Here is a 26996-nt window from a genome sequence, read left to right on the forward strand (position 1 = left end):
CACGAGTTTTCAAAGATAATGGCCAATGGCTCTGCAATCACAGCCGCCAATTCCTTTAGCACTCTCGGCTGCAACTCGTCTGGCCCCATGGACTTGTGCACGTCCAGCTTTTCTAAATAGTCCCTAACCACCTCTTTCTCCACAGAGGGCTGGCCATCTATTCCCCATGTTGTGATGCCCAGCGCAGCAGTCTGGGAGCTGACCTTGTTCGTGAAGACAGAGGCAAAAAAAGCATTGAGTACATTAGCTTTTTCCACATCCTCTGTCACTAGGTTGCCTCCCTCATTCATTAAGGGGCCCACACTTTCCTTGGCTTTCTTCTTGTTGCCAACATACCTGAAGAAACCCTTCTTGACATCTCTGGCTAGCTGCAGCTCCAGGTGCGATTTGGCCCTCCCGATTTCATTCCTACATGCCCTAGCAATATTTTTATACTCTTCCCTGGTCATATGTCCAACCTTCCGCTTCTTGTAAGCTTCTTTTTTATGTTTAAGATCCGCTAGGATTTCGCCGTTAAGCCAAACTGGTCGCCTGCCATATTTACTATGCTTTCGACACATCGGGATGGTTTGTCCCTGTAACCTCAACAGGGATTCCTTGAAATACAGCCAGCTCTCCTGGACTCCTTTCCCCTTCATGTTAGTCCCCCAGGGGATCTTACCCATCCGTTCCCAGAGGGAGTCGAAGTCTGCTTTCCTGAAGTCCAGGGTCCGTATCCTGCTGCTTACCTTTCTTCCCTGTGTCAGGATCCTGAACTCAACCAACTCATGGTCACTGCCTCCCAGATTCCCATCCACTTTTGCTTCCCCCACTAATTCTTCCCGGTTTGTGAGAAGCAGGTCAAGAAAAGCTCCCCCCCCTAGTTGACTCCTCTAGCACTTGAAATTGTCCCCTACGCTTTCCAAAAACTTCCTGGATTGTCTGTGCACCGCTGTATTGCTCTCCCAGCAGATATCAGGAAAATTAAAGTCACCCATGAGAACCAGGGCGTGCGATCTAGTAGCTTCTGCGAGCTGCCAGAAGAAAGCCTCATCCACCTCATCCCCCTGGTCCGGTGGTCTATAGCAGACTCCCACCACTACATCACTCTTGTTGCTCACACTTCTAAACTTAATCCAGAGACACTCGGGTTTTTCTGCAGTTTTGTACCGGAGCTCTGAGCAGTCATACTGCTCCCTTACATACAGTGCTACTCCCCCACCTTTTCTGCCCTGCCTGTCCTTCCTGAACAGTTTATAACCATCCATGACAGTACTCCAGTCATGTGAGTTATCCCACCAAGTCTCTGTTATTCCAATCACATCATAATTCCTTGACATCACCAGGACCTCCAGTTCTCCCTGCTTGTTTCCAAGGCTTTGTGCATTCGTATATAAGCACTTGAGATAACCTGCTGATCGCCCCTCATTCTCAGTATGAGGCAGGAGCCCTCCCCTCACAGACATTCCTGCCTGTGCTTCCTCCCGGTATCCCGCTTTCCGACTTACCTCAGGGCTTTGGTCTCCTTCCCCCGGTGAACCTAGTTTAAAGCCCTCCTCACTAGGTTAGCCAGCCTGCTTGCAAAGATGCTCTTCCCTCTCTTCGTAAGATGGAACCCGTCTCTGCCCAGCACTCCTCCTTCATGGAAGACCATCCCATGGTCAAAGAATCCAAAACCTTCTCTCTGACACCACCTGCGTAGCCATTCGTTGACTTCCACGATTCGACGGTCCCTACCCAGGCCTTTTCCTTCCACGGGGAGGATGGACAAGAACACCACTTGTGCCTCAAACTCCTTTATCCTTCTTCCCAGAGACACGTAGTCCGCAGTGATCTGCTCAAGGTCATTCTTGGCAGTATCATTGGTGCCCCCGTAGAGAAGCAGGAAGGGGTAGCGATCCGAGGGCTTGATGAGTCTCAGCAGTCTCTGTCACATCGCGAATCTTAGCCCCTGGCAAGCAGCAGACTTCTCAGTTTTCCCAGTCAGGGCGGCAGATAGAAGACTCAGTTCCCCGGAGGAGAGAGTCCCTGACCACCACCACCCGCCTCCTTCTCTTGGGAGTGGTGGTCGTGGAACCCCGCATCTCAGGAGAGTGCATCTCATGCCTTCCAACCAGCAGAGTCTCCTTCTGCTTTCTCCCCCCAGACACATCATCTGGTCCACTCTCCGCAATGGTACCTGTGGAGAGAACATGAAAGCGGTTAGTTACCTGTGTCCGCGTTGATGGAACCCGGACATTCCCCCTTCTAATTGTGCATAGTAAAGGTGATTGCAAACTATGTACTTTTTAACCCAGCATTCTTTAGAGGCAGCATGACTGATAAGACTTAATCCACAGAATATTAGCTGGGAGAAAAGTAATTATTCTCACTTTACACGTGGGGGAATCTGAAGCAGCAGCTACCTTTTAGTAGGAATGCATAAACTTTACCTCCAAAAACCTGGGTTTAAATTAACTTTAGTGACAAATTACCGTATATACTCGTTCATAAACTGAATATTTTTGGTAAAAAAGTGACGCATCAAAGAGCGGGGGTCGGCTTATAAACAGGTCTACACCAAAATTTGATGATTTTAAACGCTATGAAATTATTGAATTGAATATCTAATACATTGTCATTTTGTTTACCTGGAGCGTTCACAGGCACGGAGCTCCTCAGCTCCCAGTGGCCGCAGAATGGCAAACCGCAGCCACTGGGAGCTGAGCGGCTCCGTGTCTGTGAACGCTCCAGGTAAACAAAACGTCCTGACCTGCCAGCAGTTTACCCTGACGGGCCAGAAGCCAAAATTTGCCAACCCCTGAAATATAGGGTCCACTTATGAAAGGGTCATACAGTTTTTACTCTTCTTACCTATCCATCTTGTGGGGTCGGCTTGTAAATGAACGGGCTAATGAATGAGTATATACGGTAAATGAGTTTGTCTTCAATCCAGCCCACGTTCCATACTGCCACAGTTCGGCCCCAAGCATCTCTGGGTATGTCTACACTATGAAATTAGTTTGAATTTATAGAAGTTGGTTTTTTAGAAATCGTTTTTATATAGTCAATTGTGTGTCCCCACACAAAATGCTCTAAGCGCATTAACTCAGCGGAGTGCTTCCACAGTACCGAGGCTAGGGTCGACTTCCAGAGCATTGCACTGTGGGTAGCTATCCCACAGTTCCCGCAGTCTCCGTCACCCATTGGAATTCTGGGTTGAGATCCCAATGCCTAAAGGGGCAAAAACATTGTCGCGGGTGGTTCTGGCTACATGTCGTCAGGCCCTCCCTCCGTGAAAGCAGCAGCAGACAATCATTTCGCACCTTTTTTCCTGAGTTACCTGTGCAGACGCCATACCACGGCAAGCATGGAGCCCGCTCAGCTCACTGTCACCGTATGTCTCCTGGGTGCTGACAGACACGGTACTGCATTGCTACACAGCAGCAACCCATTGCCTTGTGGCAGCAGCCGGTGCAATAGGCCTGATAACCATCGTCATCGTGTCCGAGGTGCTCCAGGCCACCTCGGTAAGGTCGGTCAGGAGCGCTAGGGCAGACATGGGTGCAGGGACTAAAAAGGAGTGAGTCGACCAGGTCATTCTCTTTAGTCCTGCCGGCAGTCCTATTGTACTGTCTTCTGCCGAGCAGGCAGGAGATGAGGATAGCTAGCAGTCCCTGCTGCACGTCTGCTGCCAGCCAAAGATGTAAAAGATAGATGGAGTGGATCAAAACAAGAAATAGACCAGATTTGTTTTGTATTCATTTGCTCCTCCCTCCGTGCAATCAACGGCTTACAGTCGTTTCGGTGAGGTCTGTCGGGCACCTTGAAAAGCTTAATGGAGATTCACTCCTGCCGGGGGAGGGATAGCTCAGTGGGTTGAGCATTGGCCTGCTAAACCCAGGGTTTTGAGTTCAATCCTTGAGGAGGCCATTCTGTGTGACAGTTGTTTTTGTTTCTCCTTGCTGTAAAGTCACACCCTTTGTTGATTTTAATTCCCTGTAAGCCATGTCGTCAGTCGCCACTCCCTCCGTTGGAGCAATGACAGACAATTGTTCCGCGCCTTTTTTCTGTGCAGATGCCATACCATGGCAAGCATGGAGCTGCTCAGCTCACTTTGGCAATTAGGAGCACATTAAATACCACGCGCGTTATCCAGCTGCACCAGAACATGTCAAAGCGAAACCGGGCTAGTAGGCAACATCAGCACGGTGACAAGAGTGATGAGGACATGGACACAGACTTCTCTCAAGGTACGAGCCCTGGCAGTGTGGGCATCATAGTGCTAATGGGGCAGGTTCATGCAGTGGAACGCTGATTCTGGGCCCGGGAAACAAGCACAGACTGGTGGGACCACATAGTGTTGCAGGTCTGGGACGATTCCCAGTGGCTGCGAAACTTTCGCATGCGTAAGGGCACTTTCATGGAAGTTTGACTTGCTTTCCCCTGCCCTGAGGCACAAGAATACCAAGATGAGAGCAGCCCTCACAGTTCACAAGCGAGTGGCAATAGCCTGTGGAGGCTTGCAACACCAGACAGCTACCTATCAGTCAGGAATCAATTTGGAGTGGGCAAATCTACTGTGGGGGCTGCTGTGATGCAAGTAGCCAACACAATCAAAGATCTGCTGATATCAAGGGTAGTGACCCTGGGAAATGTGCAGGTCATAGTGGATGGCTTTGCTGCAATGGGATTCCCTAACTGTGGTGGGGCCATAGATGGAACCCATCTCCCTATCTTTGCACCAGAGCACCAAGCCGGCGAGTACATAAACCGCAAGGGGTACTTCTCAATAGTGCTGCAAGCACTGGTGGATCACAAGAGACGTTTCACCAACATCAACGTGGGATGGCCGGGAAAGGTACATGACGCTTGCATCTTCAGGAACTCTGGTCTGTTTCAAAAGCTGCAGGAAGGGACTTTCTTCCCAGACCAGAAAATAACTGTTGGGGATGTTGAAATGCCTATAGTTATTTTTGGGGACCCAGCCTACCCCTTAATGCCATGGCTCATGAAGCCGCACACAGGCAGCCTGGACAGTAATCAGGAGCTGTTCAACTACAGGCTGAGCAAGTGCAGAATGGTGGTAGAATGTGCATTTGGATGTTTAAAAGCACGCTGGCGCAGTTTACTGACTCTGTTAGACCTCAGCGAAACCAGTATTTCCACTGTTATTACTGCTTGCTGTGTGCTCCACAATATCTGTGAGAGTAAGGGGGAGACGTTTATGGCGGGGTTGGGAGGTTGAGGCAAATCGCCTGGCCGCTGGTTACGTGCAGCCAGACACCAGGGCGGTTAGAAGAGCAAGGCGGTGTGCATCAGACGAACTTTGAAAACCAGTTTCATGACTGGCCAGGCTATGGTGTGAAAGTTCTGTTTGTTTTTCCTTGATGCCTCCGCCCCACTTCATTCACTCTACTTCCCTGTAAGCTAACCACCCTCCCCTCCCCACTTCGATCACCGCTTGCAGAGGCAATAAAGTCATTGTTGCTTCACAGTCATGTATTCTTTATTAATTCATCACACAAATATGGGGATAACTGCCAAGGTAGCCCAGGAGGGGTGGTGGAGGAGGGAAGGACAAGGCCACACAGCACTTTAAAAGTTTTAAACTTATTGAATGCCAGCCTTCTGTTGCTTGGCCAACCCTCTGGGGTGGAGTGGCTGGGTGGCCGGGGGCCCCCACACCCCATTCTTGGGCATCTGGGTGTGGAGGCTATGGAACTTGGGGAGGAGGACGGTTGGTTACACAGGGGCTGCGGTCTGTGCTCCTGCTGCCTCTCTTGCAGCTCAATCATACGCTGGAGCATATTTGTTTGATCCTCCAGCAGCCTCAGCATTGAATCCTGCCTCCTCTCATCACGCTGCCGCCCCCTTTCAGCTTCAGCCCTCTCTTTAGCCCACCACTTACTCTCTTCAGCCCGCCACCTCTCCTCCCAGTCATTTTGTGCTTTCCTGCACTCTGACATTGTCTGCCTCCACACATTCATCTGTGCTTTGCCAGTGTGGGAGGACAGCATGAGCTCAGAGAACATTTCATCGCGAGTGCATTTTTTTCGCCTTCTAATCTTCACTAGCCTCTGGGAAGGAGCAGATCCTGTGATCCTTGAAACACATGCAGCTGGTGGAGAGAAAAAAAGGGACAGTGGTATTTAAAAAGACACATTTTATAGAACAATGGGTACACTCTTTAACGGTAAACCTTGCTGTTAACATTACATACATAGCACGTGCTTTTGTTACAAGGTCGCATTTTGCCTCCCCCCACCGCCTGGCTCACCCCTCCCTGTGGCTAACAGCGGGGATCATTTCTGTTCAGCCACAGGCAAACAGCCCAGCAGGAACGGGCACCTCTGAATGTCCCCTTAAGAAAAGCACCCTGTTTCAACCAGGTGACCATGAATGATATCACTCTCCTGAGGATAACACAGAGAGATAAAGAACGGATGTTGTTTGAAAGCCAGCAAACATACGCTGCAATGCTTTGTTCTGCAATGATTCCCAACTATGTGCTACTGGCCTGGCGTGGTAAAGTGTCCTACCATGGTGGACAGAATAAGGCTGCCCTCCCCAGAAACCTTTTGCAAAGGCTTTGGGAGTACATCCAGGAGAGCTTTATGGAGATGTCCCTGGAGGATTTCCGCTCCATCCCCAGACATGTTAACAGACTTTTTCTGTAGCTGTATTGGCCGCGAATGCCAGGGCAAATTAATCATGAAACACGCTTGCTTTTAAACCATGTATACTATTAAAAAAGGTACACTCACCAGAGGTCCCTTCTCCACCTGGCAGGTCTGGGAGGCAGCCTTAGGTGGGTTCGGGGGGTACTGGCTCCAGGTCCAGGGTGAGAAACCGTTCCTGGCTGTCAGGAAAATCGGTTTCTCCGCTTGCTTGCTGTGAGCTATCTACAACCTCATCATCATCATCTTCCTCGTCCCCAAAACCTGCTTCCATGTTGCCTCCATCTCCATTGCAGGAGTCAAACAACACGGTTGGGGTAGTGGTGGCTGAACCCCCTAAAATGGCATGTAACTCATCCTAGAAGCGGCATGTTTGGGGCTCTGACCCGGAGCGGCCATTTGCCTCTCTGGTTTTCTGGTAGGCTTGCCTCAGCTCCTTCAGTTTCACGCGGCACTACTTCGGGTCCCTGTTATGGCCTCTGTCCTTCATGTCCTGGGAGATTTTGATAAATGTTTTGGCATTTTAAAAACTGGATCAGAGTTCTGATAGCATGGATTCCCCTCCCCATAGAGCGATCAGATCCCGTACCTCCCATTTGGTTCATGCTGGAGCTCTTTTGCGATTCTGGGACTCCATCATGGTCACCTCTGCTGATGAGCTCTGCATGGTCACCTGCAGCTTGCCACACTGGCCAAAAAGGAAATGAAATTCAAAAATTCGCGGACCTTTTCCTGTCTACCTGGTCAGTGCATCTGAGTTGAGAGTGCTGTCCAGAGTGGTCACAAGGAGCAATGGCTCCAGGAGGCCAATACCATCTAATTGCGTCCACAGTACCGCAAGTTCGACCCGGCAAGGCCGATTTCAGCACTAATCCCCTTGTCAGGGGTGGAGTAAGGAAATCCATTTTAAGAGCCCTTTAAGTCGAAAAAAGGGCTTCGTCGTGTGGATGGGTGCAGGGTTAAGTTGATATAACGCTGCTAAATTCGACCTCAACTCCTAGTGTAAACTAGGGCTCTGTTTCATTTGAGTCTGATACAAATGAAAAAGTGCTGTTGGCTGAGTGTTTCCAGTGATCATCCTACCACTTTGGAATTCACATCTCCCTTGATACAAAATACCATGATCTTTTGAGTACATTGCAGAGCTCATCTTTTTTTTCCCCAAGATGTTTGAAAATGGGGGGAATTTTAGAGATGACAAACTATTGTATGGGGAAGAGGGATTTAATTTATTAAATTAACTTACTAGTGGTGAGTTATGTTTGTGATATAATTAAATTATATCTAGGGTGCCTAGATCACTTACTACTTTTTTCCACAGAACATCTGTGCCTCATTATGTATATAGGAACGAGGGTTCAATAGTTTATTATAATTTTTCAGTAAATGAACCCATGCCTTATTTATTGTACACCATCTACCCCTTGCAGTGAATATAAAATTGTTAATTGCCTTATGGCTGTTCTGTAGTGCTTATCAAAGTATCTGAGCACTTCAGAAAGATCAAAGAAGTTATCTTCGTAACAAGCCCTTAAGGGGGGGGAAGATATCTTCATTTTCCAAATGATCCACAGACAGATTAAGCCCAACATTTGCAAAAGTGTCCACTAATTTTTGGAGCCATGGTGATTGGCTACCCAACTTGAGTCATATAAGGCTTGATTATTTTCTAAGGTTCTATGTAACTGCGTCTCTTATTGACTTCAGTTGGAGGTGAGTGCTCAGCACAGAGAAAAATGAGACTTTTGCCTCTTTTGTTTCTTTATAATTTGAGAAGCCTGAAACGTTTTCTTAAAACATTTTTTCTGCCTTTTTTTATTTTACATTAGCAATTCTGCACAAAGGTCTTGATGGTGACTAGAGAATTAGAAAAATTATATCACAAGAGATGAGGTAAAAGTTGGGCTTTTAAGAAAGGAATGGATTTTAGTCACTGTTGTAACTCACCGGTTTTTGTTTTAACACTTGTTTAACTTGACTAACATTTTGGAGAAAAGAAGTCTTCCTTAAATATTCAATAGCTCCAATCTGTCAGGCAAGGTGTGCGAGCTAATGATCTATATAATCTCCTCCAAGACCCCAACCAGTCATCCAGCAAAACTAGGGAAGACCAAAATTGACTGCTGATATTTCTAAGGTATAAAATAGAAGGAAACATTTAAAACAGACTTTGACTTCTTTTATATATCATGACAATACAAAGAGAGTACTAGCCCAATCTTTAAAAAAAAATCCTTTGCAGGTCAGCAATTTAACAACACCCAATGTTTTGTTCTATAAAATAGAAAACTTGGAGTTATCCTGTATTTAGGAAAGTTGGCCTACAGGTATATTTTCTGATCTTTAATATTGTAGCTGATCCTTCAGTGCTATTAATGACTCTCTTGATGCCAATAAATGAGTGTAGGATATCTAGATTAATATATTTTAAGAGGTGTTCTGTGTGTATATATTTAAGCTCAGGAATTTTGTATTCCAATATGAAGCAAGCATTAAACAAATCTCATGGCAGCTAAATGAAAATGTTTTATTACTTTTAATGTCAGACTGTCTGGATGTGAATGCTAAATTGTTAATTGATTACTTTGCTACTTGAAGGACCGGGAAAGGTTAATGAAAGAACTTGAACAGATGCAGAATATGGACCTGGCACGCAGAAGACAGATTGTGGCACAGATGCCACCTCAGCTGTTCGAACCTGCATACAGACGCCTGGAAATTAAAGAAGACTGGCAGAGGGAACTGGAGTTTGCCTTTGAAGATATGTACAGTGGAGATAGGAGTAAGCTATTTTGAAAGATTAAGTGAGCCACTGTCAGCATACAGTATTAAAAAAAACAACTTTGTAGTAGGAGATGTAAATTAGATGTGTTGAAAGATTCAAACAACTTCCTTAGTTTCTTTGAAACGAAGTTTTAATTTTGGAACTCTTGAGGAGCTTCTTATGTGGTGGTCTTAATCTTGCAATTTAAAGTGGTTGTATTCCGATTACAGATTAGAATATATGACTCTTTCACATGGTTTCATTTCTTCTTTAGAAATGAAAGGAGACATGATTTTGCACCTAGAGCCACAGCCTTTGCCAATTCCCTCTGATCGGTCTCAGGATGAGGACTTGGATATCTCCCTGGAGCCAGATTTTGCATGTGAGACTCAACCAAATTTGGACAAGGTGGCAGAAAAGGAAGCCCAGCACCCCAGTGAACCAGAGAGTAAGAAACTTTCAAGTTTAACTCTTGTATTGGATATACTTCATTATTTAAGCCATTTGGATGTACCAGAGGAAAAAGAGAGGTATTGTTTTTGTACAGGAATTTTGGAAAATGTAGTAGTGAATTAAATAAAATAAAAATAGAAAGTTTATTAAATACCAGAGATCATGGTATCTTCATCTCTCTTTAATTTTAACATCTAAGAATAAGAACTACTGAATTTAGAAGGGGGATGAGCTACAGTTTCTTTGGAACCATGGCTTTGAGTAGTTTAAGTTGAATGTAGATTAACTAGTTATTAAAGTATTTTTTTAATTATAGATATGAAATCTGTGCATCCTTAACAGCTTTTGATACACTCCAATTTCTGGAATGGAAAGTAATAAATACAAACTTCAAATGAAAAAGTGAACTCTCGTTTTTTTTTGTCTCAGTCCTATGAATTGTGTTGAGTAGTACTGAGGACTATCCTAAGAAGTTGCAGGGTTTGTAAATGTAACTAGTGAAATTGCATGTTGACTGTAATACATGCACATTATAAATATTTTGAAAAGGTACCTTAAGATATCTATGTTGAGAACCTGTCTCCATTCCATATCATAAAGTTTTTTGTGTCTCCTTAATCCATTTGTATAAGCAGCTAATGAAAACAAATTTTGCCACCGTAAATATCTTACTAGGATGATTTTGTTTACAATCAGTGACTTACATAATGTGTACCTTGTTTTGTCTTGTTCTTATACCTTTAAGAGTTTGAGGTCTGTGTTCCTCCTAGATCATGAAGTGAGAGTGGCTCCCCAACCACAATCAAAACTGGTCTTAAAAAAATTGCTAAATAAGATCCGGAGCCAAAAAGACCAGTGGACTTCAAAATGTGATGCAGAGATTCAAAGTGAAATTGAGACAATTGAGTCAGGAACACTTGCTAGTGAAGAGAGACGATTATGTGATTCAGATCCTGGTCATGAACAACATACTGATTCAGTCTCTGAAGCCATAGGTAAGTATTGTGTAGCTCTCCAACTAAATTAAATGTGCTTTGAGAGCAAAGAAGGCCTGGCTGGGCAGAGCTGTGAATACTGCTTTACCCATAAGAACTCGTTAGTGAACAGCCTAAAGTTGGTGCTTTGTTCTGTTCATTTTGGAGATGTGGGTTAAAAAGTGGCTATGTGACTTGGCTTTAAGAAAGACCATTTGATTTTCATTGAGACTTGCTTCTTTGAAAATTTTACCATTGGTCCACTTCTGAATTTTTTTAAAGGGACTTCTTTTAAAAGAAAGTTCTTTGGAGGGAGGCTGAAATCCCTTTCTCCCATATTTCTTGTCATACTGGATATCAAGTAGCAATAAATTGTAAGGACATCTGTTCCTGGATTCAGTAGCTCTTTTGAATTATCTTTAGCATGAAATAGATTGGGTTTACTGCTTGATTTGTAATTACTTTGCAACCATTTGTTTATCGCCCATTTGCTTCTGGGATGTCATTGGATTAATGCATGTGATTGTTTTTTTAGAGTCTAACTATTAGGCAGTTCAGTCACAAGTACTGTAGTTATTTAATAAGTAAATGATCAAGTACCTTTAACATATTAGAATTTTACTTATACTCGTGAATGTATTTGCTGTAATCTCATTGTTTAAATTGAACAGGCATTCCCTGAAATTTTTGGAATGGCTTTGCCATTAAGGCGTGTGTGTAGATGTGGTAATTTTATTACTTCATTGATAAGGTGTGAGAAATACACTTGCTAGAGGGGAGCAGGAAACCTTTTCTCATGAATATTGAGAGCTAGTCATAAGTGACCATTCTCAATTTAAATGCTCCATTGAAGCTGACTGTGTTCATGGGGATGCTGAGAAGGCAGAAGCAGAGGCTCAAAACTCTTCTGCTTGAGGGTGCATGAGGAGAGTCTCTTCTGTCTTTACCTGGCAGTGCTGCCTCTACACCTCTCCTTCTGGCAGCAGAGACCTGAGTTGCTGCTGCTGTTGCTTTTTCAGTAGCTTATTGAAGACTTAGAGAATTTTGGCAGAAGCAGTGAAACCAAATCATGATCTGCTTTCATTGATCTGTTCCAGAAAGCTATGAATGAATTTAGGGGAGGAAAAAGAATGTGAGAAGCTTGCTATACTTTTTTAGCAGCTAGGAAGATGGTGGGTTGGAAAGTGTAAATACTGCTTCAGGAGGGTGTGTGGAGGAAGAGAAGCCCCTTCCCCATCTCCCTGCATCTGGGAGAACAGTGAAAAGGAGAAAGATGAAACTCTCCATCTTAGAAGTTGCTATTAAACCCCAACCAATATAAAAGATGGGGCCCCTCTACAAGATTCAGGGACAGAACTCTAGGTGGTGGGAAGTGCCAATTTCCACCTTCCCAGGAGCCAGTGGGGATGTTGGAGGAGGAACTTCTCATTAGGGTGTTTTCCTTAGACTCAATTAGGGAAACCCACCCCCAGATGAAACACTGGGTTGACCTGTAATACCTACGTTTTTAGTGTTCTGGCTAGTAGTTCCCAAGCCCCGACATGAGTAATATTCCTGACTGTGCTATCTGTTAAATATATACATGTGTTTCAGAATCTCCAGAAACGTTGGAGCATACTGTTATAGCTGGAAATTCAGTCCTAATCCACCCTCAAGAACAAGCAGCCAAAATTAGAACGGAAATAGAGAGACAAAAACAGGTATGTGGGGGTTTTTTTGGTTTTTTTTTAAACTTCTCAGGATCCTTTAACGTGTGCTTTACATTATATTTGCTATATTTCAAATCTAAGAATGGCCATATTGAGTCAGATCAGTGGTCAATCTAGCCAAGTATCTTGTCTTCCAACAGTGGCCAGTGCCAGATGCTTCAGAGGGAATGGTCCGAACCGAACAGAGCAATTTTATCAAGTGATCAATCCCCCTGTCATCCAGTCTCAGCTTTTGCAATCAGAGGTTTAGGGACACCCAGGGCATAGGGTTTTCCTTGACCATCTTGGCTGATAACCATTGATTGACCTATCCTCCGTGAATTTACCTAATTCTTTTTAACCCAGTTACACTTCTGGATTTCACAACATCCCCTGGCAACGAGTTGTATAGATTGACTGCATTATGTGAAGTACTTCTTTAGGTTTGTTTTTAAACCTGATGCCTATTTCATTGGATGACTCCTACTTCTTGTGGTATGTGAAGGGGTAAATAACACTTATTTCCATTCTCCACACCATTCATGATTTTACAGATCTCTGTCATATCCTCCACCCTCTTACTCATCTCTTTTCTGAGCTGAACAGTCCCAGTCTTTCTTCTCATATGGAAGCTGTTCAAACCCATAATCATTTTCGTTACCCGTTCTTTGTACCTTTTCCATTTCTAATATATCTTTTGTGAGATGGGACAACCAGAACTGCATGCAGTATTCAAGGTATGGATGTACCATGGATTTATATAGTGGAATTATGATATTTTCTGTCATTTTATCTATCCTTTTCCTAATGATTCCTAACATTATCAGCTTTTTTGACTGCAGCTGCAGATTCAGCTGATGTGTTCAGACTATCCACAAAGACTCCAAGATCTTTCCTGAGTGGCAATAGCTAATTTAAATCCTATCATTTTATATGTATACTTGGGATTATGTTTTCCAGTGTACATTACTTCACCTTTTACCAGCATTGAATATAATCTACCATTTTGTTGCCCAGTCACCCAGTTTTGTGAGATCCCATTGTAACTCTTTGCAGTCTGCTTTGGACTTAACTATCCTGAGTAATTTTATATCATCTGCCAACTTTGCCACCTCACTGTTTACCACTTTTCCAGATCATTTATGAAGATGTTGAACAGCACGGTCCCGGTACAGATCCCTGTGGGGGACCAATATTTATCTCTCTCCATTCTAGAAAACTGACCATTTATTCCTACCCTTTCTTTCTTGTCTTTTAATCAGTTACTGATCTATGAGAAGACCTTCCCTCTTATTCCATGGCTGCTTACTTTGCTTAAGAGCCTTCAGTGAGGGATCTTGTCAAAGGCTTTTGAAAATCTAAGTACACTATATCTACTGGATCATCCTTGTCCACATGTTTATTTACCCCTGCAAAGAATTCTAAGAGATTTGTGAGGTGTGATTTCCCTTTACAAAAACTGTTGACTCCCCCCCCAAACAAATTGTGTTCATCTATATGTCTGATTATTTTATTCTTTACTATAGTTTAAACCAGTTTGCCTGTAATTGCCAGGATTGCCTTTGGAGTCTTTTTTAAAAATTGGTGTCACTCACATTGCTATCTTCCAGTCATCTGGTACAGAAGCTTATAAAACTGATAGGTTACATACCACACTTAGTTGTTGTGCAAAGTCCCCCATGGTCACACCATATACTCTACTAATAGTCTTTGTACAAAATATGCCTTGTGAAGTATCATTTGAAAACTAACAAGTTGATGGTCAATAATATCATGGTAGCAACATTATATGTGAAGTTATGTATGATGTATGGTGATGGTAGCACATGTTCAAACGCACACAGCCCTGATTAGGCAAAAGTTGTTAAACAGGTCTGTCCTAAACAAAGGAATGTGTGTTTACCTCAGTTTACATATAAGTAGTAAACAGTCTCCATGAGACAGCAGGAGGAGGTAAACTTGTTTCTCAAAGACAAAGGAAAAACTGATTCCTCTAGCCAGGAGTCATCAAAGTTGATGGGCAATCATTGGTCAAGTGGCCGTCCTTTGGCAAGGAAGGGGAGCAGGAACATATGAATCCCCATTTTATCAAGCAACAACATGGAAGCTCTTTCAGAGACTCCACAGCCAGAAGTAACTTTAGGGGTAACCCTCAGGAAAATGCATTTCAAAGGCAGACTGGACTATAAAAGTGGTGAGAGGCAAAAACACCCCAGGTTATTTTTCTTTCTTTCCCTATCTCTCTACTTCTCTCTTTAACCTAAGATGACAAAGGAACCAGCCCTTGGGGAGGGGGGCAGTTCTGACCCAAGAATTTGGTCAGCAATGGGAACATGTGGTAAGGATTTTACCTTGAACCAAGTCTAATTTAAGGTTTAGCTGCTATAAAGAGTTTTATCTTTAGTTCTCTTGTGACAATTGCTGACTTTAATACCCTGTTTAACTACAAAGAGATTTTAAGTGAGTACAAGTATAAACTTGTTTTATTTTTTAATCAAAATTAGTCCAGTGTTTGTGTTTAAATTGAACTCTTAGGGTAACTCGAGTTAAGGTGGCAAACTTGCATATTGACCCCGATGGGAAAACAGACCTTTAATAACTGAATTGCCCAGGAGAGGGCTGGACAGTACAGAACACAAGTTTTTGGGAAAATTTAGAACTGGAAGTTGCTGGGGCCACCCTGCAAGTAATAACCAAGGTTGCTGGAACCCAGAGCATGGCAGGTGTTTTGCTGACAGGCTGCTGGGGTCAGAGTTGCTGTACTGGGACTGTAGCTATACACAGATATTCAAGATGTGATTTTCATGTTTGTGAGCTACAACAGCAAAGCATTGTGTGGTGCCCAACGTTGCAGTGCAGGTGGTGACACACCCCATCACTGGTCTGGAGTGCACCCCGGAATGTGACCGTGACCATTAAAGATCTTGTGGCATGTTGTATAAGAGTATGTGTTAACCTCTGTGTCCTGGCAACAATTTCAAATAGATTCTGTATTCTTCACTACCTATCCCAAGGGGTTTTGAGCTGCTGTTGTGCCCAGGTACTTCAGTGACTTGTGCATAACAAATTCGTAGACCAAAAAAATAAGCCACTTCAGAGTTTTGTGAAGTGCAATTTATGCTGTGTACCTTTTAGCTACTTCAGAGGTATTGTGAGACTTGCATCAACATTAGCAAAATGTGTTGAGAATCTTTGAAAAGCACGAAAGAATTGCAAAGTACACTTATTCTGAATTCAGTTGCAAGATGGGGACTTTGTCCCCCCATTCCCTCCCACCTGAAAATTGTCAATAGAACTGAAATGAATAGATCACTTTTTTATTTTATCAGTTTAATAGCAATTATTCGAAGCAATATGTAATATAGCTCTGTACAGTGAAATTTTACTTAAAGCAACCACCACACAGACAGTAAGAATCTGTTCTAGTCAAAATCAAGCAAAATTATACTGTAAACTTTAGGGCTACTTTTAGAGGTCTCTTGCAATAGGGATTGCCTATTGTAGGTTTCGCTGCAAGTGATTTGGGACATAAGAATTAACTATGTTTTATGCTTCTGTCATTTAATTCTGGAGAATCACTGTAGTATTTCTCTGTGATAGATAGCGCGAATAGAGCAACAAAAACAGCAGCAGCTAATTTTGCTTAAGCAAATTGAAGAAAAGAGAATATGCTTAGAGGCAGAGTTCCTGAATGTCCAAATGCAGGCTCAGCTGGAGGAAATAAAGAAAAAAGAGCAAGAGGAGAAAGCTCAACAGTCGCAGCGGAGTCCTGATCCACTTATGAACCAACAGAGGGAAGTGGAACACAAGGTAAAGTAAAAAGAAAAGGAGGACTTGTGGCACCTTAGAAACTAACCAATTTATTTGAGCATGAGCTTTCGTGAGCTACAGCTCACTTCACGAAAGCTCATGCTCAAATAAATTGAAGTGAGCTGTAGCTCACGAAAGCTTATGCTCAAATAAATTGGTTAGTCTCTAAGGTGCCACAAGTACTCCTTTTCTTTTTGCGAATACAGACTAACACGGCTGTTACTCTGAAAGGTAAGGTAAGAATACTTTGTATCAAAATTGAGAGCTGATTCCCATTACTAAATTGGAGTAATTGTTTAAACTTTATTTTCAACTTGTTTGCCGTGAGGCAGGATTTCCTAGCTCCAAAATGTATTTGTGCTAATGTGTAAGCACTGATTCGCTTGACATCCACAGACTTTGGGTATTGATTTATTTCTGCAGGATTATAGAACATTTATCATAGAAATTAGAACATTTTTATGCACAAAAACCAAGGTCATGTGGCTGACTTGTGCAGTGAGCCATATCATTCTCTTCTGTACAGAAACGCATGGGAAGAGGGAAACTACTCTTTAAAAAAAAAAAAAAAAAAAAATGCCTTTTTGGCTACATAGAAGCCCCAAACATTATCACCTCAGGAGGAGGGGGAGATGAATGAGGGTATGGAAAGGGTATGGTCTAATGGTTGCTCTTAAGTGATCTTGAGGCATCTTCTTTCTAGACCCCCATTCCTCCTTTAAATGCAGCCATCTTGGATCATTGGTCCCCTAGTCTGTGGCTGGACCCTTGTACCTCTCTGAAATAAGCGGCAGATCAACTGAGAGCATTAACGTCCACAGTATGTGCTAGTATATAATACCACTTTGGCAGGAGAGAATGTAGCCTTAGACCAGCTGCTCTAGGAACTGCACCCCAGCTCCACTGCCTCAAGCTGAAATTTCATGGACTTCAAACAAGCACTAATGCAGAGTGGCTTCTGCTGGCTTTAGAGTAAGAGTGAACATGCTGCCTAGCATTAATCTTATTTAATAGGTTTTATACGTGTTGTTTGAATTTTCCCACCTAAACAATTCATTTCCTGTTAGAATGAAACTGCTGCAGTGCCAGAAACTAGCAGTTCTAATGAAGAAAATCATATACAGATGATTCGTAACTATCAACAATGTCTTCTACTGCAAAACAGGTATTTTCCCTGGGTAAAATTAATATCTTGGTTGGATTGTTTGAGAATTATTTTGTAATTGAAATCTGTTCCAATAATGAAAAATGTATTCATGCTACACAGGAAAGAAATGTTTTTGTTCTGTTTAGATTGCACAAACAGTCAGTTGAAGAAGCCAGAAAACAGTTGCAGGAATATCAGAATAAGCTGAAGCAAAGATATCCATCTATTTCTATGCCATTAGGCTCTGCGGTTACGTTGCAGTCAAGATTTATTAACTTAAAACCAACTACCTGTGAATCAGTTTTACAAATGCGTGGTCCGGCAGTGCTTCATAGAGATCATCCATCAGCTAACCAGTCATCTGTGCAAGTTCATGTACAAGAATATGTTCCGCCATTAACCACACATTCAAGAACACCTTTTGTGTTGGAAAAGTCATTTGAACAGAGAGATGATGAGCAAAGGCATAACATGGGCTCTGGTAGACAGATACAATCTATAGAGGCCTTGCAGTTGGAGCAAAGGCAGTTTCATTTGCCACAACAGAATTACCCTTCACAAGAACAGATGGAAATGTTGGATCCTTCTGATCATCAGGTCAGAGAGTTGTCAGAATCCCAGAAGCTGCGAGGGTCAGTCATGATGACTTCACAAGATGCTTCAGTTATGATGCAAACAGAAGCGCAGATACAACGGGACAGTTCAGCTTTTCCCACAGAAGAGTCATCTGAGCCTTCAAAAACCCTAGACCTTGATAAAAAATCAGTAACATCTCAGAAGATGTCAAACCTACTAATAGAGACGGAAGCACAAAAACAGCCTTCGCTTATGTTTCTTGATATGCCAGCAGCAGAGGGGTCTCTGATAGCTCAGGCTGCATCATTTGCTTCTTCAGAATACCAGCAGGTACCTACAGAGAGCAGCATAAAGACAACCTTTGAACAAACTATCCCCCAGCCTTTTCAACGACTTACTTCATTATTTCCTGGTGAATCTGAGACTGGGGTAATCCAGGAGTCGTTGACATCCAAAAATGGAGGTACATCTTTGTTAAATTATTCCAATATACTAAAGTTAAGAGAGAGAGTGCTAGCTTCTTCAGAGAGCATCCAGGCTCAGCAAGACCATTTGAAAGAACTGCAAGAACAACTGGATGTACAAAGAGAAGCTCTTCTTTCTAGGCAGAGAATGCAGGAAGAATTGCTTTTACATAAGCAGGCTAAATTGAAGGAACAGATGCAGAGACAACAAGAGGCTTTGAAGGATTTTCTTAATAAACAGGTATGTTTTGTAAATGTAGTATAATGAGTTGCCTGCTAGTAGGTGTCCAAGCTACAGAGTGGACTTTGCCGATTAGCAGAGTTCCCCATGTAGTGTGCAGACTTTGAGGATGTGCGTTTCTCCTTTATTGAAATTAAGACTCAAACTAGTGATCTGTGACCTTTGTGATCTGTAATCAGTGGTTCTGTTAGAGAGAGGCTCTCGTGGCTCGTCTGTCCAAGGATACAGGAACTGTGCTAAGTTTGTCTTAGCTTGAACTCTGAATGTTCATTGAAGTAGTTACAGTTTTTGAAATATTTGCAGGCATCATTATTCAGCTTTACAACCTTTAAATGATACCTCTAACATTAAGGATATAATGAACACTTGTGTCAGGTAAACGGTTTTAAACTGAGCTACACTTTTTATACCTGCAAACAGGAAAATTGATTTTAAAATTGCTTATATTGCCTTCTGTTTTGTTAAATTGTTTCTGAATAGCAGTAACATTCTGGCTTTGAATTGTTTTTTAATCACTTAACGATATAAAATAACCCCTGTTCATTTCACAAAGGAATTTAAAAATTCACATTTGTAAAGGCTGATCTGTTTCAAAAGGCAACTTTCCTGTTCTGCATCTCAATTCTAACTAATCTTGTTTTAAATTTGCAGCTTCTCCTGACCAGGCAAAAAGCTATAGTGTGATATTTGCGATACGGACAAATATCCATTAAGGTTTAGGCTGGGGCACTCATAATTGTCCCTTGTAATCTAAGAAAAACTCTCTCCCCAACCCTCTAACTATGGGGCCTTTTCTAAAGCTTTTTCTTTGCTGAATTTTCCTTTTTTGGGGAGGTTGGGGCGGGAGGAGGGTGATAACAAAGAGAGCATATTGTCTATGAACTAAGCTACCGTTGATGATTAAAATTTGTTTGAACTTACAGAATCAATTTCATTTACTAAAAATTCCCAGGTTGCCAATTTTTTCCAGTATAAAACTTGTCCATAAAGTCACCTAAGGGATTTCTTTAGTTACCATTCTAAGATTAGAATTGGATGAAAATTTTTCAGCAGATAGTAAATTTGCTGAAAACCAATGGTTCAGGGTGACTAAAACTATTCAAGGTAGAATTGAATTCAGCTAATAATTCATTGGAATAAAAGAGTGCATTTTTTTTTGCAAGTTGAAACACTTTGACTTTCTGTGTGTGTGTGTGTGTAATGAGCTGTTTTGACATTTTATTTTGAAACAACCCATTTTATTTAAGCAAGAAACCAAAATAATTCAATTTTGGTTCAAAATGAACTTATTTTGGTTCAGCCACTGAACCAAAAACTCCGTTATTTGCTCAACTCTATCCAATATAGTCCACAATATCTTCAAGTTAAGCAAGTCTCTTTATAGAAGCTGGCTATACAGAAACTCTTTTTTTGCCTTATTTTATTTAAACCGGTCTAGAACAGTAGGCATCATAAAGAATGACTTCACGCTGCTTTGGTTCTCTGCCTTTCATTTGTGGAGTCTTCAGAGAATTAAAATCTCTATCGCTGGTAACTGAGAAGCAAATAGAAATATTATTTCAGGACTGGATCCTGCAAGAAACAAATTATTTTGGCGCAATTCAGCAAAACACTTAAACACACAAGTAATTAACTTTTAACAAGTATTCACATGCTTAGATGTTTTTCTGGGTTGAGCTCTTAGAACCTTTCTCTTTCCATCTTCTGGAAAGTCCTGAGGTATAGTGTATTTGGTACACATGGAAAAAAATAGAGGTTTAGTAAAATGGGTGTGAAAATTATCTTAGCCACTGTTACTTCCTTTTTTAAGAGAGAAGAATCTGTCACGTACAGAGAGATGACAGAAACACAGAAGTCTGATCACTTCAATCTGATGACTTACCTTTTCAAAGATGCAGAAAATAAATCTCAAGAAGTTAATTGTGGTGATATGAACAAATATGATGAAAACAGATGGCTTTCACAAAGCATCAGTCAAGCTGAGCAAATCGGTGAGGCCATTTATCATATTATAATGCTGCTGCTCAGTTTTTCAATTATAATTGCTTTCTTTTTTCCCTTCCCTCAAATTGGATCTTCACCTGCTTATAGTATGTTGCAAAAATGTAAATTGCAGAACATTTATTTTTATATTACAGAGCAGTCTCAAAGAATTCTGGGAAGAGAACAGAGATGGCAAACTTCAAAACCGCCTCTGGCTAAAATCAAGTTAGGGCTAGATTTGGAACAACATGAACTAAGTGTAATACCAGAGCTAGACACACCAAGGAGTGGCAAAGTTTCTTTTACAGGTAAAAAAAAAAAAAAAAAGCAACAAAACTTACTAGATGTTCTGGTGTGCTTGAAATATAATTCCTGAAGTAAGAAATGAGCATTTTTCTTTTAAGACTTTGAGGTGGTTGAGGGTGAAGCAGGGGTCTCAGCTGTAGCTTTATTGAGGTTCAGGTATTTATTTTGTATTTGTACAAAGGGTGATAAATTGTTCTCCTTAACCACTGAGGACACAATAAGAAGTAATGGGCTTAAATTGCAGCAAGGCAGTTAAGTTAGACCAGGGGTCAGCAACCTTTCAGAAGTGGTGTGCCGAGTCTTCATTTATTCACTCTTAATTTAAGGTTTTGCGTGCCAGTAATACATTTTAGAAGGTCTCTTTCTAGAAGTCTTTAATACATACAACAATAGTTCAGTTATATAAAGTAAATAAGGTTTTTAAAATGTTTAAGAATCTTCATTTAAAATTACATTAAAATACAGAGCCCCCCAGACCAGTGGCCAGGACTCGGGTAGTATGAGTGCCACTGAAAATCAGCTCGCGTGCCGCAGATTGCCTGCCCCTGGGTGAGACATTAAGAAAAACTGTCAGGGTGGTTAAGCACTGGAACAAATTACCTAGGGAAGGTTGTTAAATCTCCATCAGTGGAGGTTTTTAAGAGCAGGTTAGACAAACACCTTTCAAGGATGATCTAAACAATACCTAGTCCTTCCTCAGTGTAGGGAACTGGACTAGATGACCTCTAAAGGTCCCTTCCAGTCCTACATTTCTATGATCGGAAACAGTATTTCTCTTTATGTACTCTGAACATTAGACAATACTTTGTAGACTGTCCATTTCACTGTTGTATCCCCTGAAAAGTCAGGTAGCTTCCTTAATTGCTTAGGTCTTTCAAAACTAGGAAAACCTGGTTCTAAAACTACACAAATGGGCAGAGGGACTCAGTAAATTAGTTTTAATTTTTTTAATTGACTAGAGTTCAAGTTCACAGTATCGCTTTAAATTAAACCTAGAAATTAAATGCATTTTAGCAAGTGCTAAACATTTTAATTGAAATCGAACACTTTACAGATTCAGTACTGTATTTCTGTAGTTCAAAATGCGCGTTTCAACACAGCACGTCTTTTTATGAAACATTACCTCTTATCTCTAGTAAGTAAAAATTCTTTCAAATTCAGATAAGGCAGATTCCGTTGGTGGAGAAGCTTCTCTCATTTCATCTGTGGAAGACCTGATGTCTGGCATGTGCAACAGTGAATCTGTTCATGAGGAAAGAGACTTATCCATAGGAAACTGCAAAGTACAAGATTCTAATGAGAACCCAAGATACACTAACCAACTAAGCAGTTCTTGGCATGAAAGACTGGTGGTGGATGCTAGTAGTTCACGTGAGCCAGGTGGGAGAATCCATCTTTTTTTAAGGTATATGTAGTTATTTTATCATTGTAAAATATACAGCTCTTTAACTATGTCTGGCCTGATTTGTTAGAGGATGTACAGTGGGTCTGAAGTGTGCATGTGTGTCTCTCACACGCACGCTTGACTCTACATACATTTAAATGTAATACTCAGTTTTATAGATGGTATTTTAGGGAGTTTCCCTTAGATTTATTCCTCCATATTATGGTGACTTCCTCAAGGAACCGAACCACCTATCGTATGGGTGGTAATTGTGGTCTTAGATGCTTTCATCCATGTGGTCCTGGATTTCAGGACTGAATTTGGTACTCCTGCCAACCATATATTTTCCTTTGAATAACTCTGGTTTTAACAAATACTGACTAAAGACACTTTTTAAAAAAAATATCTGAATGTGTTAAGGGGTAGGCAATTTATAGATAGCTGTGGGTTTTGGTATTTTGGTTTAAAATAGTAACTAGACGTTATATATAAACACCTTAAATTTTCCAGCCTTAAGCTCCAATCCATGTTCATCTGCTCAGCCCCCAATCCCAAACAACCCTGCTAGCATTATTCCAGATGTGATTTTACTTCCACGTTGTTATCCCAGTCAAAACTGCTAACTGAACATTGTTCCTTTTCTGATCCATTTTCATTTTACCTAGCTATCTACTTTAATCCAAAATACCTGCCCATAAAGGCATTATTGACTGTATTAAATCACATTTTGTTTAAATGGGCCCACGTTACCAAGCGATCCAGATCACTTTGTATTACTGCCCTGTCCTCATTATTTATCACTCCACCAATCTTTATCTGCACCAGTCTTTGTGTTTCTACTTCAGAGATTGGGAGGTGAGATCTGAGAGTACATTCTCTAGTTTGCCTCAAAGGGGGAGCTCTTGGCCTTATAGGTCAATAATTCTCAATCTTTCCAGACTACTGTACCTCTTTCAGGAGGCTAATTTGGCTTGCATACCCCCATGTTTCACCTCACTTAAAAACTGCTGGCTTACAAAATCAGACATAATACAAAAGTGTCACAGTACACTATTACTGAAAAATTGCTTTTCTCATTTTTACCATATAATTATAAAATAAATTGAAATGTTAGTTTATACTGACTTCGCTAATGCTTTTCATGTAGCCTGTTGTGAAACTAGACAAATATCTAGATGAGTTGATGGACCTCTACGTACCCCTAAGGGTACACATACCCCTGATTGAGAACCACTGTTCTAGGTAACAGTTTTCTTTCTCTAACTTTTGATGGCATACTTCCCCCACTGATTAAGTTCTTCAGATAATATTTTGCAAAAAAGAATGTATCGTTCGCATTTGTAAATTGTAGAAAAGCCAACTAAGGAGAAGCACTCTGTATTTACCAGTGCAATTGCTGTTCCTGGAGGTAACACAATGGATCAGATAGTTTTTTTTATAGTCGATAAAGAAGAGGTAAACATGAACAGAAGTCAACAAGTTATATAGGAACTGAGGCAGCAGGATTAAGTCTGGTTGCCATCTAGTGTTCAAAATTTGGTAATGTTGGACTTTTATCTGTTTCCTGTTCTTGATTTACAGCCAGCCCCAAGGATTCTGTTGTCATGGGTCATGATTTACCAATTTATGCTGCTGACATTGGAAGGGGAGTAATTACAGATTCTCAGCCATCATTTAGACCTGATAGTACGGTTAGTTATGCTGGAAATTAATATAGCATGTCTTTTAAAATAACTATACTACTTAAATTCAGTTGACTGTCTTAGTATATCCTAAACCTTTTTTATTTATTTGAAATATGAATTTGAAGGTGACCTGCAAAGTGTTTTGTGGGGGCAGTTATTTATACCATAATTTTGTTGCTTTGTGATGTGTAAAACACACATGCAATTCTGCTTCTTTTTTCAGTAGAAATTCAGGTCTTGTTTACCCTTTATTTCCTGCAAGTTTTCATAGACTACTGGAGAAGTGGTGTGAATATTACAAGTTTCTGAGCAGCTAATGGATGAAAGGGTTTTTAAGTAATTTAAACCTGTTTTGTTAACACTTTAAAAAAGACAGCAGCAAAATCTTTGAAATATTCAAATATCTTGTCCCTTTCAGTTCAGGACTAAGAAAGCACTTATTCCAGCTTTTCTGATCTCCTAAGGATTTGTCCAGCAAAAACAGGGGAGAGAACTTTGTATCCCTGATATTTTTACAATTTAAAACAAAGCGAAATTTCTAAAAAATAAAATAAACCTTTCCAGGCCCCATTTATATGACATAAAGAAACAAAAAAGGCACAAACCCAGCAGTCTTCCTTTGCAGGTCACCTATAAAATGAACATGGAGGCTTTCCTATACTACACTTCTGTTCCTCTGAGATCTGCTCTTTTATTATTGAAGTGGATCTATGATGAGAATAGCCAAATCTGAGCACCAGTAGATCACCTGGTTTACATGGTGTATGATCTATATAGAGTTCTGGGAAGCAATATAACGGATCCTGAGAATGTGGTTGTGTGCTGTGTGTGGGGGTGTGTGTGTGTGGGGGGGTGTACGCACGCATGCATGTGTGAGAAATTTTTGTACTGAGCAATGATGAACCTTTATTTTGCCTGAGTCTTCAAATAATGAAGGTTCCTACACTTGAACTGAGCTCAAAATTAAGTGTTTGTATTTTAAATAATTTGTCTTGTTCATAGACAATGCTATAGTTATAGTTTCTTGACCCTAGGTAGAACTTTCTAAAGGATGGACAGCCAGTTTTGCTCCACAGGCTTGTGCACGAGAGGCAGCCTGTGATTATTTGTCTTCAACAACCATTTCCACTGGCAGTTTTTTAACCGGTGAAAAGTTGGACCTAAGCCGTGCTAACACTGGTAAATGTTTTTTTCTTATAAACTGGATTTTATTTACAATATTATAAAGGAAAATGAATCTAATACTTTGACATTAGTGAGTTCTTCTGAAAGAAGATTGATTAATGTGAAACTTTACTTAAGCCTTGTTAATGTTGCCCTCTGAAATAGAGCATAGATAAAATGGAATGCATGTTCTATGGTTGTAGCTTTATTTGACTTTCAAGAAAGCTGAATATATTAGCAAGTTAACTACAACTACATTAGTTTTGGCAAATGGCAACTGAAGTTACAAGTACTGTTTGAAGTACCTCTGGTTTTCAGGTTGGCAAAACTGAAAAAAGGAAAACTATAAATTGTTTGCTCAGAAAAGGAATTTAACATTTCATACATGCACATACAGTAAGTCTTTGCTCTTCTACAGTAAGTCTTTGCTCTGTCTATGACGGGTCGGCAACCTGTAGTACGCGTGCCAAAGAGGGCACGAGAGCTGATTTTTAATGGCACGCTGCTGTCTACAGTAGCATGTCATTAAAAATCCTGCCTGGCCCGCTCTTCTCCGCACCCCCCCCCCCCCGATCTCTCCTTGCAGGGCAGGCAAGCTTCCCCCTCCCCCTGCTTCTTCCCCCAGTGTGCTGGGTTCCTGCCCCTCCTCTCCGTCCCTGCGGCTATGGAGGGGGAGAGGGAAAAGTGGAGCTCCAGTGCGCTCTCTGCTCCGGCGACCTTGGGGAAGGGGGTGGAATCGGGGTATCCCTTCCAGCCCCCTGCCGTGAGCCACTCAGGGCAGGGGGCTGGGAGCACCCCCACGACCCCAGTCCACACCCCCAGCCCCCTGCCCTGACTCTGGCACCCCCCACACATACCCAGCCCCCTGCCCTAACTCCGGCACCCCCCACACCCCATGCCCTGACTCCGGCACCCTCCTCACACACCCCCACACCTCATGCCCTGACTCTTGCATCCCCCACATCCCACCCTGAGCACCAAACAGGAGGTCCGTGTGTGCGCACACCCCCCCACATTCCCACCTGCGCCCCTCACAGCAAATGGGAGCTGCCCTGGTAAGCGCTCCACACCCAAACCTCCTGTCCCAACCCTGAGCCCCCTCCCTCATTCTAGCTGCTGGCCAGACCCTGCACCCCAACCCCCAGCCCTGTGCTCAGCGCACTCCCATCCTCCTCTCAGTGCAGAGAGAGAGGAAGAGAATGGCTAGAACCAGGGAGAACGTAGGTACCTACTCTTACGTGGACAGGGCCGGGACCCGAGACCGGCAGCGGGCTGAGCGGCAGTGGGCTGAGCCGCTGGTCTGGGGTCCTGGCCGCCGGCCCCGCTCAGCCCGCTGCCGGCCTAGATGAATGGAACCTGAGGCCAGCAGCGGGCTGAGCGGGCCGGCAGTGTAAGATCATCATTTTAATTTAATTTTAAATGAAGCTTCTTAAACATTTTGAAAACCTTGTTTACATATGACAATAGTTTAGTTATATAATATATAGACTTAGAGAGAGAGTCTAAAAATGAGTCTATAGAGTCTAAAAATGTTAAAATGTATTATTGGCATGCGAAACCTTAAATTAAAGTGAATAAATGAAGACTGCACACCATTTCTAAAAGGTTGCCGACCCTGATCTGTGAGTTTCAGTATTACTTGACAATTTGTCTGAACAGTGATCACAAACTTCAGATGTTTTTTCATAGCATACACTTTGTAGCAAGCCTTAGAGGTAT

General features: G+C 41.9%; 1 protein-coding gene and 1 non-coding gene across 12 annotated transcripts in view; both read left to right on the plus strand.

The window, feature by feature from the left end:
• Positions 1 to 26996, plus strand: part of CEP295 (centrosomal protein 295) — a 55218-nt gene that overhangs the window by 14705 nt on the left and 13517 nt on the right. For 10 of the 11 annotated variants that reach the window (XM_073337112.2, XM_073337074.2, XM_073337084.2 and 7 more), the window contains 12 exons: positions 9237 to 9420; positions 9677 to 9850; positions 10626 to 10850; positions 12423 to 12529; positions 16118 to 16327; positions 17395 to 17492; positions 17621 to 18755; positions 20566 to 20746; positions 20894 to 21046; positions 22206 to 22424; positions 24010 to 24119; positions 25148 to 25292. In XM_073337112.2, the coding sequence (XP_073193213.1) occupies positions 9237 to 9420; positions 9677 to 9850; positions 10626 to 10850; positions 12423 to 12529; positions 16118 to 16327; positions 17395 to 17492; positions 17621 to 18755; positions 20566 to 20746; positions 20894 to 21046; positions 22206 to 22424; positions 24010 to 24119; positions 25148 to 25292 (2941 nt within the window). Of the gene's footprint in view, positions 1 to 9236; positions 9421 to 9676; positions 9851 to 10600; positions 10851 to 12422; positions 12530 to 16117; positions 16328 to 17394; positions 17493 to 17620; positions 18756 to 20565; positions 20747 to 20893; positions 21047 to 22205; positions 22425 to 24009; positions 24120 to 25147; positions 25293 to 26996 lie in introns of those variants that run through there. The other variant, XM_073337145.2, reaches the window with a different exon arrangement.
• On the plus strand, positions 24819 to 24900 carry LOC140905645 (small nucleolar RNA U2-19). Its single transcript, XR_012156891.1, has one exon. It is a non-coding gene; the product is annotated as a small nucleolar RNA U2-19 (small nucleolar RNA).

The sequence above is a fragment of the Lepidochelys kempii genome, chromosome 1, assembly GCF_965140285.1.
Source record: "Lepidochelys kempii isolate rLepKem1 chromosome 1, rLepKem1.hap1, whole genome shotgun sequence".
NCBI classification, from domain to species: Eukaryota; Metazoa; Chordata; order Testudines; family Cheloniidae; genus Lepidochelys; species Lepidochelys kempii.